The sequence below is a fragment of the Felis catus genome, chromosome D3, assembly GCF_018350175.1.
Source record: "Felis catus isolate Fca126 chromosome D3, F.catus_Fca126_mat1.0, whole genome shotgun sequence".
NCBI lineage: Eukaryota > Metazoa > Chordata > Mammalia > Carnivora > Felidae > Felis > Felis catus.
In genome coordinates this window covers 28,259,768-28,273,259 of record NC_058379.1, presented here as the reverse complement: position 1 = coordinate 28,273,259, position 13,492 = coordinate 28,259,768, and the positions used below count along the sequence as shown (strand labels likewise).

General features: G+C 47.0%; 1 protein-coding gene across 5 annotated transcripts in view; it reads right to left on the bottom strand.

The window, feature by feature from the left end:
• Nucleotides 1-13,492, bottom strand: part of HIRA (histone cell cycle regulator) — a 105,984-nt gene that overhangs the window by 49,745 nt on the left and 42,747 nt on the right. For all 5 annotated transcript variants that reach the window (XM_023241668.2, XM_019814902.3, XM_023241669.2 and 2 more), the window contains 7 exons: nt 10,537-10,632; nt 9,209-9,369; nt 7,223-7,390; nt 5,412-5,525; nt 3,112-3,182; nt 2,356-2,461; nt 284-499 (listed from right to left, as the gene is read on the bottom strand). In XM_023241668.2, the coding sequence (XP_023097436.2) occupies nt 284-499; nt 2,356-2,461; nt 3,112-3,182; nt 5,412-5,525; nt 7,223-7,390; nt 9,209-9,369; nt 10,537-10,632 (932 nt within the window). The remainder of the gene's footprint in view (nt 1-283; nt 500-2,355; nt 2,462-3,111; nt 3,183-5,411; nt 5,526-7,222; nt 7,391-9,208; nt 9,370-10,536; nt 10,633-13,492) is intronic.

Sequence of the window (13,492 nt, the reverse complement as noted above, 5' to 3'; positions counted from 1 at the left end):
AAATTTCCTAGAAAGGCTAGAAGTGAGGTTTGGAAGCTCCTATAAGAAATGATATCCTCTAAAGAGGCCTTTGATAAAGTGCCTTAGGCCCCATTACTACCTCATGCAGCTGATGGCAATGGGGCCAAGTGGCCCCAAACTGGCTTACCGCTGGGTCCTGTTCTAGGCACAGCATACACCTGCTTACCGAATTGTGTCTGTGCTACGTTCAGACCGCTTGTTCCCCCTGCTCTGTCCCTGGGTGTGTACCCATGTCCTCAGGGCTATGGGGACGAGCTCTCACCTTCCTAATGTCTTCTAGACTCTCCCCATTGACAACGCCAGCAACTGAGGTAGCTGAACTTGTCTCTCTGGCCGAGGCACTCTTGTGGTCCAGCTGCTGTTGTTGCTGCCTGCGCTGGTATTTGAGCATCTCTGGGTTCTCGATGACAGCTGTGGAGAGCTGGGCCTCAGTCATGATGGCCAAGCTCTTGCCATAGGTAGACTGGTGAATGCGGCTCTAGGGGAAGCAGAGAGAAGTGCAACAGACCAGCTGTGAGCAGCAACGTGGTGGCTAGTGCCCACCAGTGAGTGAGTTGCGTGTTGACTCTCCTGGTTCTGAGAATGGAAAGGGTCTTGGGCAGTGGTCCCAGGTTCTTAAATCACCCCAAGTACCCCAAACACTTTTTGGGAATCAGACACTGAAGTTCAGAGCCTTCTCACACCATTCTTGTTTGCTGTCATCAGTTCCATGTGAATGGAAGTTACCATGGGGCTGCTAACAGTATCTAAGAGTAAGGGAATGTCTGGCATAGCAAACCTGGGGAAATCTTTCTCTGCCTCTCCTGTCCCCCAACATGTCCTGACCCTTCTGAGCAGGGTCCCTCCCTTCACCTTCCTAGGTCTCATTAATTCAATGCCACAACAAGCCGGACAGGACCCCATGTTGGCAGGGATAGCATCCCCAGCACGCTAGAGTGACTGGTATGATGAAGAGTAGACTCACAAGGAAGGCCTAATGACCAACACGGAGGCCAGCAGGACATATGCCTCACAGCAGAGGATGCTGGGCAGGGGGAGGTCACGCCTTGGGATTCGTTTCTGCAGGGCCTGGTGTGTTGTGTGCGGCTGGGAACTTCCCTCCTTTGCTACCTGTACCTTCTGCCCTCAATCCCTCCCTTGGAATCTGGAGGAGAATTCAGAGTCTGGCAGATGTTTACCTGTGTGTCTCAAACATGGGGTCCCTGCCTGCCATTTGGGAAAAGGTAAGCTAGATGGCATTATTTTGTAGCCCTTCCCGCCACTGCCCTCCACCAGACTCTCCAATGGGGAGGAGACTGCATAGGGATCCCAGGTTACCTGATGACAGTGACAAGGCAGAAAGACCTGAAGCCACTGAGACACTCATCCCTTCATTGACAAGTGACTCTTGGGGTGCCAGGCCATTTTAGGTGCTGTCATCAAGGCAGACCCGTATGCCCAAGGGGTTTACTTCATAGCATGAAGTCCACACAGTAGCTTATGAGGGAGCCTCTACCAGTAATTGCAGCTTGAAGGGGAGAGCTGCCCACCTGCTCTGGGCTTTCACAAGGCTCCTTTCAGACAAATGAATACATTCCACTGAGTAGTGGCAAAGGCCCATCTGTAGAAATGTCTGCCTTCTAAGTCTATGGTCCTTTCCTAAAGCAGGGCCTTTCCTAAAGTCCTTGAAGAAGGGCACATGGGTCACCCTGTCCTGGGCAGAGAGCACAGAGGGGAGGAAGCCTATGGGCCTGGCCCATGGTTCTGTTCTCATAATTAAGGGTTGTGTATGGTCTTGGCGAAGAGTCACACTATTTTCTGAGGCTTAGTTACCTTGTTGATAAAATGAATGAGCCTTGCCTTGAAGGGTTTTATAGAATTCAAATGAAATAATACATGCAAAATACATGGCCCAGAGTCTGGCGTGCAGCAAGTGCTAAGAAACCATCAATGTTACTGCTCTATGGCAACTATGTTTGTATGACACAATGGGGAAAGGGACGTGAACAGGAACCCTTAGGAGTCACTCTTGCTATCTCCCACATGTGAAAACATCCCAGTGTGTGGCTAATTATCACCTCAAGAACAGATGCCCAAAGTTGTTTTATTCTTAGTTCCAGAACTGATTTCTGACATGAATGAGAGCCTCATCTTTATTTAATCTATTTTGTAAAAAAAAAAAAAAAAAAAATTACCATCTGTACGAGACAAATACCCAAGAATACTTCAAGAAACAATGTGTCTGTGTATGTCCTAAGGAGAGGGTCCAATCGAAGGGGCTGTGGTGGCCATTTCTGTGGCCCAAGAGCAAGCGCAGCACTCAGGCTACCAGTTGGAGGTGTACTGTTCTCCTACCTTCTCCTCCTCGCTCAGGGGGTCTCCAAGCTCATCCTGGGAGAAATCTAGAAACGCCACAGAGCCATCCATGGAGCACACCAAGATGCCCAGCCCATTCAGAGTCCTGAAAAAGATGGCTATTAGCAGTCTGGGAGCAAGTCCCTATGGGGCTTAACCACACCTCCAAGGCTGGACCGGGAGGGTAGCATGCAGGGTTCTTCTCAGATGCCAGAAACCCCTTGTTCCCTTCTATGGCATTCCTTGGTAGGGTGGGGGCAGGGGAGACAATCACACTGCAGAAGGTTCTGGTGCCCTTTAGTTCTTTGCACATGTACAAAGTATCTCTCACCATGTATTCTGTAAGAATTTCACTTTTATTTATTTTGAAACCATGTTTTAAAAAAACATGAGGGAATATACATCTAAATGAGGTCATTGAGAAGCAACAAATGTGTCTTCATACTTATGCTAATCTGGTTCATGCAATGACAGAGTGAAGTAAAAGCAGGATCACAGCACTTTTTCCCCAAATGTCAGTTTGCCTGAGGAAGTATTTTCCAGGGGCAAATGCCAACAAAGCAGGAAGCACAGCAGCTGACACTCTCCCAATGTCAGGCCCAAGCTGCCCTTTCTTGAATCATTTGCTCTGGCTACCACACCTGGGGAGGGGGGTGGCCCTGGCTGCCTGACCTCAGTCACATCTGGAAGGCCTCATGTTCCTGTGTGTAGCTTCTCTTTTCTTAGCCTGTGCACTGTAATAAGAATCCATCTTACCAGGAAATATCCATGATGGATTTGTCGAATAGCTCATGGATGACAACCAAAGGCCGTTTCAGACACGTGAGCTGGAAGGAAAGAAGCAGCAAAGGTTAATGTAATGAACAAAAACTGTTTTTCGTGCACTCAGTTCTGTTAATACCAACAGTCCTAGAAGCTTGGTCTGAGTTTTTGTTGACATACAAGGCATATTCTTTTTTTTTTTTTTTTTTTTTTTAATTTTTTTTTTTTCAATGTTTATTTATTTTTGGGACAGAGAGAGACAGAGCATGAACGGGGGAGGGGCAAAGAGAGAGGGAGACACAGAATCGGAAACAGGCTCCAGGCTCTGAGCCATCAGCCCAGAGCCCGACGCAGGGCTCGAACTCACAGACCGCGAGATCGTGACCTGGCTGAAGTCGGACGCTTAACCGACTGCGCCACCCAGGCGCCCCTACAAGGCATATTCAACTCTATTCAAATAGTAACCAGCAAGATCCAAACCTGTGCAAACCAAAACCTGACATTTTAGTGTGGTCTCTGTCTGAAGGGCTCGCTGTAGTCTGGCTGGGGAGATGGCTTCATAAATGGACAATCTAGAAGGAAGAATGGGGTTCCAGAAAGGCCATGACCTGAGCAGAAGTTTACAAGCAAGGGATGGGATGCCATGGCCTGGGCAGAAGATGAGGCAGCAAAAGTAGTGCCCAGGACAGGAAAACAGCCTCAGAGAAGCCAGCACATCTCCTCTTGGCCCAAGGAGTTCTGGTACATACGTATGCAAAGCTGGGTATAACCGGTTACATACATCCCACGGGCTCATTCTACAAAGTATGTGCAGATAGTTCAGAAACACCAAAAACAGTTTAAGTTGCCCTGAATCCAGATCTAAAGTTAACCACTATTAACACTTGGATGAGTTATTTTCTTTCGGTCTTTTCTTGTGCAAATATTTTATTCTTTGGCACATGATAACTTTTTTATTTAATACATTATGTCATTAAACACCCTGTAAAAACCTGTCTTTGATGACTGCACAAGATTCACCACATGCACACTTATATCTAGTCACTCAAAGTTTGGGCTATGTGCTGTCTCCCTGTTCCCACAGCTCATATACTAGTGTCTGGCCACCCTGCTGACAAGGTCCTGGGGCCACAGTGCGGTGGGTGGGAGGGAACACCTTTTGCATGGCTCCCATCAAGTGCTGCTTCTATAGGGGAAGAGTTGCTGTGGCCACCCTAGTCCCGAGGAAAGGGAGTCTGAACTACTTGGAATCCACAAGAAGACTCTTGTCCTTACTCTAATTCCACTTCCAGAAAAAAATAGCACTGTCTCTCCTCCCAAAAATGTGCCTACAGACCACTCAGAAATCTGGAACCTTTATGAACATCTGACCTCAGCATTCTAAGAAAATGAATATATGATCAGTGATGTTTTGGGTAAAGCACCACAAATGAAACTCCAGGCCAGAAGGAGCCCAGGAAGAACACACCTGGAACTACCTATGGTAGGGTTCAGGTTCTGAAATGTCACATGAATACGGGCCTAAAAAAAAAAAAAATCAGTGTACACACAGCAATCAATTTCTCTGTGACAAAGAACTGTAATAAATGCTGCCAGAGGATAACCTTCAAGTCTACAACTGTAAGTCCACTCTGCTTACAGGGAACTTGTAACTAGTTAGCAATAAACTAATGCCAAATTAGCTAAATGCTAATGCTAAATGCGACAACACACATGAATCTCAACAATATTATGCCAAGTGAAAGCAATGCAGGACATAAAAAGTAAACACTGCACAACTCATCAATGTGACAGACATTGTTGGAGTGGCTGCCTTGGCCAAGGGGTGTTGGGAAGTAGGTTCTTGACTGCGCAGGGATGAGGGGTTCTGGGGTGGTGGTTACACTGGTGTAAACATGTATGACAATGCATTGACCTGTATACTTCAGGTGAATACATTTGCTGTAGGTTATATAAGGACACAAAGTTTTTCTAAAAGGAAGCAAACATAGCATGCCAACTGAAGGTATTCCCTGAATCTGGACATAAGAGTTGCTCTGACTGGGGCTCAGGGTGGCCTCTCCTAGCTCGCCCCAAGCCTAGTCTTCAGCACTTCCTTCCTCCTGGGGTAATGAGAGGGCCTGACCCCAGATCTGGGGCAGAAACACACACTGAGCACCACTGAAAGTGGAGGGTAGGGGAGTCACTCCAAGCCTCTGGGCTCTGCCTCCTTCACCAGTTCCTTCTCCTTTGCCCTGCAGGAGCCACAAAAGGTCTTGGTGGGGGAGGTGGGGAAGGAAGGAGTGGGGGCTCACCCAGACAGAGAGAGAACGGTCCTTGCTGCCAACAGCACAGCAGCAATATGGGCAGCTGGGCTTTGCAGAACTCCCATTCTTCTGCTTCTTTTTGAAGATTTTTGGGTTGAATTTCTAAACCAAATAACAAATGTTAAAATAATTAATCAAGCATCAAGCACAAACCCTATGCCCAGTATCAGAAATATAGCACAATACCAGTCTGTTGGTGGGAAACCCACACTGACATTCTCCCAGCCCCAGGCACTCAGCATACTTTATTTCATCTTCATAACTACCCAGGAGGCATTTTGCTGAGGATGAAATGGAGTCTCAGAGAGGCCAGGAAACATGGGCCAAGTCACCCAATGAGTAAGTGGTGAGACAAGGATTTGAGGCTGGCTCTACCAACTCTCCATTTCTGGGCTTGCAGCCAGGTTGATGGCATGGGAGCTACTGAAGCTTGCTCTCTGAATTCCTCCTGGCCTGGGCAAGGCCAGTTCCAGGATGTGGCTTTAGGGATAAGGTCCTGACAGAGGTCAATGGGACTGTCAGATGTCTACTCCATTAATCCCTTCCCCTTCACTGTAGTTGTTGCTCGGAGTCAAAACTAGCAGATGCTGATCAGCCCCGCATGATCTCACTTGGCCAGGACAATGGCTAAGTCACGCTAAAGTGCACTCTGGGGTTTATCCTCAGTGTAACCTGGGTGCTGCTTTTGGCAAGGCTGGAAGCACACAGAGAGCTCCCTGCCACATTCCTGAACTGAAAGGGGTGGGAACTCTAGAGTCAGAGCTGGAATCCCCACGCCAGGACAACTGAGGAGGAAAGGTGCCTCCGGGGAGCCTGATGTCAGCTGGCCTGGCCCAGAGGGGTTCTAATCCCAGAGGCTAGGCAAGAATAGCCAGGTGCACAGAGACCAGAAATATAGAACCTGGAGGTGTGCATCCTGGGCTTGAGTCTTGGCTACCCTGGGTTGGCTGAGAGGCCTCAGTACCATGATCTCACAAAACTACTCTTAAACAGTGCCTGTGAGGACCACTTGACAGAGTCATGTGGAAGCACCGTGCTAACCCGAAGCAGTGATTTTTGAAATATTTTAGTAACAAGGGCCTGGCTTTGAACAAAGTCCTACATGGGCTCTAATACAAAAAAAAATTAAGGAAGTAATATTTTATTTGTATAAAAGTTATAAATATTTTAAACTACAATATACAATATTTATCATGAATTTAAACAATGGTAAGGATGAGCCCATTTTAAGGAATACAAAAAAACTGAGATCAGAGTCCTGGATGATCCTTCACTTTTACCAACCTTTAGCCCACCAACTTGTTTTCTTCGTTTTGGTTGCCCAGTGCTGAGAAAATCCTCGTTAATAGTAGCCCGCATCTGCTGGCTCCCATGTCGACTGGGCGGGGCAACTCCAGACTCAGGTGATCCACAGCACAGCCTCATAGCTATGACTGTCCAGTGCTGGGGTGCAGGAACATGTGCTCAATAGGCACATGGACTGCACCTGTGCTCCCGAGTCTGGCTCGTGGGGCACTTGTCAGGACCAGCATGCTTGAGCACCGTGACCTGACCCAAATGTGTAAAAAGGCTAGTGTGGAGCTACAGTGTTCCCAATCACAGATTGACTTTGGTGATACTCATTAAAATATGTGAATATATATTGTTTGGTAAAATCACTTCAAAAACTGTGAAACGTAAGTATTTAAAATGAAACAAGGATGTGGCATGTGCTGACTCTCAGAGCCCACCACCACAGTCCCACATTTGACCCAGCCTTGAGGCAAGGCACCTCCCAGGCTGAGGCTAAGCACACTCACAACAACAGTCACAGCTTTCCGGTGCCCGACAAAGTCCATGTTGGTCTTCCAGCCCTCCCGTTCAATGATCTGGGCAGTGGGGCCAGAATTGTTCATGGCGTGGGCAGACACCAGGTAGTGCCCGTCAGGTGACCAGCTGAGCCGCAACACATGGGTTGTCCCTCCACACTGAAAGAAACATCTGCAATTGGAAGGAGCTCAAAGCCAATTGTGTGACCAACACTGTGGCCTCAAGAATAGAGGTGAATTCTGATTTATAAATGTATGATAGCGGAGCATGTACCCAAGCTTCTGGCTATATGAATAGCTGTAACTCCAGTCTCTCCAGATGATGTAACAAAAAAGGTGCTGTTAGATGAGACTGGGAGCTGCAGCATCCTACACTCCCCCACGGGAGCTGAACACCACACAGTGGCATAGGCCTCAGGGGATCTGCAGGACAGCCACCTCTTTTAACTCTCAATTCTGCATGGGTCAAATCTATCTGGTCACCGACCTCTTTCTTCTGCCCAGCATGTTAACCCTACCACATGAGGTCTGCAGAACATTCACTTCCGTGGAAGAAGAGTCCTATGGACCCTCAGGAGCCAGTCTCTGTGAGGCAGCCAGTAACCATGAGCCACTATGTGCTCTCTCGAGCCTGCCTCCTCAACTGAAGCCTGGTGGTGTTACTAGCAAAGGAGAAGAGCTTCATAAAGTCCATATCAACTATAAAACACACAGCAGAAAGGCACTGTTTACCTGACCTGGTCTAGGGCTGAAACAAGACATCTTTCCACATTATTACTGCAAAGTAAGATGATATGGGCCATAAAACCAGCCCCCTAAAGCTCAAAGTTGGCTTAGGGCAGTTTTAAAGACTTAAGAGTCAAGATCTTGGCCTCATAGCCCCAGAAGAGGGCAGGACAAGGTGGGGCCTGAATGCAGTGACACATCTGCCTCAACTTCCAGCTGGGTCACAGACCCAGGCAGGACAGGCTGACCCCAGAGGCTGAGGAGTCCTGTCTGCTCCCACTGGGACTCCAAACACCCCTGCCCATCTTCCATAACTGCCCACAGGAGCCTCGCTAGTGGGACCCCACTGACTAGTCACTGGAACCTTGAGGAGGAGCCCCAAAAGGCATGAAGGCCCATGTCTCCTGTTCCAGACTATAGCCAAGAAGGGCAGGATTAAGTAGGGTGAATAACAGTGTTAATGTGGTGCTGTTGGTTTGGGGAAAACGGAATACATGATTTCCACCTTCCTTCTACAGCCAGCCCTGAACCGTGGGGGAACGTCTATTCCTCCTGCAAAACTTTGCTCACAGCCCTTCCTCTAAGAAGCCTTTCCTGATGCGATCACTGCTCCTGGGCTATTTCTGCACATTCTGAACAACTCCACCACCATGCTCACAACTGATGTGAAAGTCTATCTTTCCCACCAGGCTCTAAGCTTCAAGGGAGAGACTCCATCTTAGTCCACTTTCATTTCATTTACCTAATACTGCCCTTCTCACAGTAGGCACTTAAGATCTGATTCCATATGAAATGAGAACCCAAATAAAGGAAGAGACAGTAAAATACTTTACAAGTCACTGCAGTTCAACCTCTAGACATTGTGCACACGGTACTCAATAATGCTAGCCTAGAAAGATGTTGGATGGCCTGCAGAGTGCAAGTCAGCGAGCAAAGCCACAGCACAGTTAGGAAAAATAAAAGAGAGGGTCTCCTCCACCTGTTTGGCACAATGGTGAGGGAGCATTGCTAAGGGGTTTTCTTCAGCTTTTTCTCACTTCAAAGTTGGACATTTAATACCATCTGAGAAATGAAAGATTTTCATCATCTGACTCTTTGGGGCAGAGGGCCTGCCCCAGAGAACCCTGACCAGTCTGCTCAGGCCCTGGAACTCCGCATTCACCCATGAGGTCTAGACCCCAGCCAGTTCCTCCTCTGTGCACTGAGGCCAGTGGGGGCTGATGGACCAAGCTCCCTGGGCTGGATCCTTACCTCATCAAAAGGCTTGGTGATGCTGGTCTCCAACTGCCAGTCCAGCGTTCTCCACACCTTCAGGCTGCGGTCGTCAGCTTGAGAGGCAATGTATTTACCAACAGGGTCCCAGGTCAACCCCTTTACCAACCCAGAATGGCCTCTAAGAGTAGCGAGAATTTCTGTGGAGAAAAAGAAGAGATTGGAAAGGTATTAGCTAGGGGAAAATGATGAGTCTGTCTAAACATGAGCTGCAATCCATGGGCTATGGAATGGTTAGCCAAGAGAAGGGACCTCAGGAGTCTACCTTCGTCAGCTCCCACCCCTGGGCACAAGCAGAAGAGCCCCCTAATCTGATCTCTATCAAGGCAAAGCAACTTGAAGGAAGGACTGCACCCAGGAGGCAGGCACGATGCATGAGCCCCCTAAAGGGCAGGCAAGCAGGGACACAGGCTTGGGCCAGAGGCAAATTCTGCCTCTTGGACTTGTCTGCAGTTGGTAGCTCTGCCAGTGGTTTCCCTTTCTGAACAGAACGTCATGCCCACCTGGGCTCTGACATCAGCATTTCTGATGTGAACCTCCCTGGCAGCTCCCCCATAAGGAGCTGGCCTGACAGCTCAGGGGAAAGGGCACCGTGCTAAAAGTCCTTTGTAAGTCATCACTGAGACAAAGGTGTGTGGGACGGCACATCCTAGGGATCTATAATCTAAATACTACTCCAGCACTCCATGACCAGGATGAAAATGGACCTACACATCTTGGTGGCTTATAAAAAGAGAAAATGACTTGGATCAAGGTCACGGGGGATGCTTCTTAGCCCATGAAGAAAACATATTCCAGATACTAGCAGAAAGAGGATATGTATCTTACCAGTTATAATCTGCAGTGATATGCCAGGTTATGACATCTGTTGTGACTTTAAACACATTAATAAGAAAAACAATCTTTTGCAAAACTGGATTTGTTAGCCTGTATGTGCTCAAAGGCTTCAGAGAGTAGATGGCAACTGAGCGAAGGCCGGACCCCAGTGGCGGGAAGCCATACTCTCAAGGGCATATGTGTATGTGCGGGTGCCAGGTGCCCAAGTACATGCGATGCCATCCTATCAGCCTCATGATCTGCAGCACATCCATGCTAACACTCATTTATAATTTTCTTTAACATAAACCTCTTTTAAAACCTTAAACAAATGTCAATGATGCAGAACAAAAGAATGGAGTCTCTGACAAGACAATGTGAATCCTCATCCACTATGAGACACTTGTTGCCACCAGCCTAAGGAGACCAAGAGCCCACGCTGCTCCAGATGAGCGGCCCATTTCTGCCACCAACCAGTCAGAGGCCCAGACCTGGGAACTTCACAGCGTTCCAGATGACGACAGTGTTATCCACGCTGCACGAGGCCAGCCAGGCATCATGGGGAGACCATGCTACATCCATTACATCTGGAAGACAGAGGGCTGGTAGTGAGTCTCTTACCTGGTGCACAGACTTGGCTAGGGGGGTACTCAGCAACGCCTGTCTGCCAAGTGGGCCAGTACCCCTAGCATTCCATGTCTGAGGAAACTTGAGATCATAACTAGACTATTTCTTAAAAACCAATCTGCAAAACTTCCCCACTAATGTTTTTGAATTGGTCATGACATTTGAAGCATCCAAGTGACCTCAATCACCCCTTTGACAGATGAGGCAACTGAGGATCATAGCTGAGAGGTTGGGGCTATGTAGAACCCTGGCTCTGACACCTGCTGGGTCTGTGGCCTCAGGCTCACTAAGCTTGCTTCTCTGATCCCAATTGGGCCTGAGAGCCCTTTGAGCACTACAGGTACAGCACCTGGCAGAATGTCTGGCACACAGCGCTCAATAGGTACCAAATGAGTGGGACCATCTTCAGGCCCTTCGCATGAACCAGACCTCATCTCCAAGATCCTGCCAGAGCATCCCTCCCCTACAGAGCCCCCAAACACAATTATTCATATTCACTTCTTTAAAATTTTTTTTTCAACGTTTATTTATTTTTGGGACAGAGAGAGACAGAGCATGAACGAGGGAGGGGCAGAGAGAGAGGGAGACACAGAATTGGAAACAGGCTCCAGGCTCCGAGCCATCAGCCCAGAGCCTGACGCGGGGCTCGAACTCCCGGACCGCGAGATCGTGACCTGGCTGAAGTCGGACGCTTAACCGACTGCGCCACCCAGGCGCCCCCATATTCACTTCTTTTGTGACTCAGTTTTCTCATGTGTAAAATGCAGATTAAAAAAAAACAAAAAACAAAAAACTAAGCTCAGAGGGTTATTACAGGGATTAAATGTGAAAAAGTGCTGTAGCACGGTGCCAGGCACACACCAAGGCATTGATATAGATCAGCTGTGACAGTGACAATGACCAGGCCCATCTCGCCATCCAGGTGTGACTTTTTTCTAACCTCTGTGCCTGGTGCAGTGCTAGGTATGAGAATGGCTGATGAGAGATGAAGAAACAGAAACACGGCATCAAGTTAACAGCTTTCTAGTCCTCTCCTCACAGGACTTTTTAAAATGTGTAAGCAAAATATTCAAAAGTTCTATTTTGTTTTTTTCTATTTTTAAAAAAAATCTTCAGGGACAGCTTAACGCATTTTTTCCCACATGGTATTGTACTTGGTATTTCACACAGCATACACACTAGTGTGCTGCACTTAGTATTCTTTTTAATTAAAAAAATGTTTATTTTGAGAGAGGAAGAGAGTGTGCATGAGAGAGGGGGAGGGAGGGAGGGAGGGAGGGAGGGAGGGAGAAGGAATCCCAACCAAGCTCCATGCTGTCACAGCAGAGCCCGATGAGGGGTTCAGTCTCCTGAACTGTGAGATCATGACCTGAGCTGAAATCAAGAGTCAGATGTTTAACTGACTGAGCCACCCAGCCACCCCATGCATTTAGTATTCTAATAGCCTATGTGATCCTGAGGGCTTCTCCTGTTTTGCTCTGCATCCTTTGTCTTTTTTTTTATTTATTTAAAAAAAAAATTTTTTTTTAACATTTATTTTTGAGACAGAGAGAGACAGAGCATGAACAGGGGAGGGTCAGAGACAGAGAGGGAGACACAGAATCTGAAACAGGCTCCAGGCTCTGAGCTGTCAGCACAGAGCCCGACGTGGGGCTCGAACTCACAGACTGTGAGATCATGACCTGAGCCGAAGTCAGACGCTTAACCGACTGAGCCACCCAGGCGCCCCTGCATCCTTTGTCTTTGAGAGCATTCACTACCATAAATAGACCTAATTTAACAATGAACTATAACTGGCTTCCATGTTTTCATGCTAATGAACACACAGCCATATGCCACTCTCTACACTCTGGTTTATTTCTTGTGACTGATGTGGCAAAGTGGGACTCTGGGTAGAAGGCCTAAAGGTCTTCCTAAGTCTAGACTCTCTTAACCCTGTAGACTGCATTCCAGAGACCTCTAGAACTTTACACTTTTATAAGCAGAATGTCCATTTCAAATTCTCTTATTAGCTTGAGGGTTATGATTTTTCCCTTCTAACTTATGAAGTACATTTTTATATTTTAACTTCACTTTGATTAGTAATGAAAGTGAAGATTTTTCACATGTTTGTCTAACAAAGTTGTCTTCTTAGACTATTTTCTTCCTATTTTCCTATCTTCCTATTTTCTCGTCTGTTGGGAGGCTTTTTGTGCAGCAGGTCTGACAAACACAAATGTAGTACCTATAAAAATGAGGAATAGGAACCTCCTCTAGGAGCTTCCAGGCCAGGAGGGGCAAATGTGTAAACATCAGAATTTCACTGCAGTACCTAAGTCTTAGAGCAGAGAAGTAGTCAGCTGAGAATTCCAGAAAGCAGATTTCATTTTCTTAGCAATTTTCATAGACTATTGATAATACAGGCATTAGCTGCAAATTCTATCAGTTTTAACTTCCTAACACCGCAGGCGATTTATGATGTAAAGTCTGTTATTCTCCTTAGTGATGTCTTTTATTGCCTGTTAACCTTCAAAAAATACTCTCTCTGCTAGAGGTTTGATAAATATTCAATTCTTCTGCAACAATCCAATTATTTTCTTCTGTTTTAATTATTTAGAATGTTTCTCTCTTTAATATCTGGAATTTATTTCAGTGCATGCTGTACTTAGTGAAGCTCTATATTACTCTCCCCTCATCCACAAACTGTATAATGGTTATTCTATCACTTGTGATAGAATCTCCATAATTGATAACTGATGCCTCCTTCACAATACATCAAGTTGTTAGGTACATGTACCTGACTTCCATGTTGGTTAAGTTTTGGTCCCAAACCCATGACAT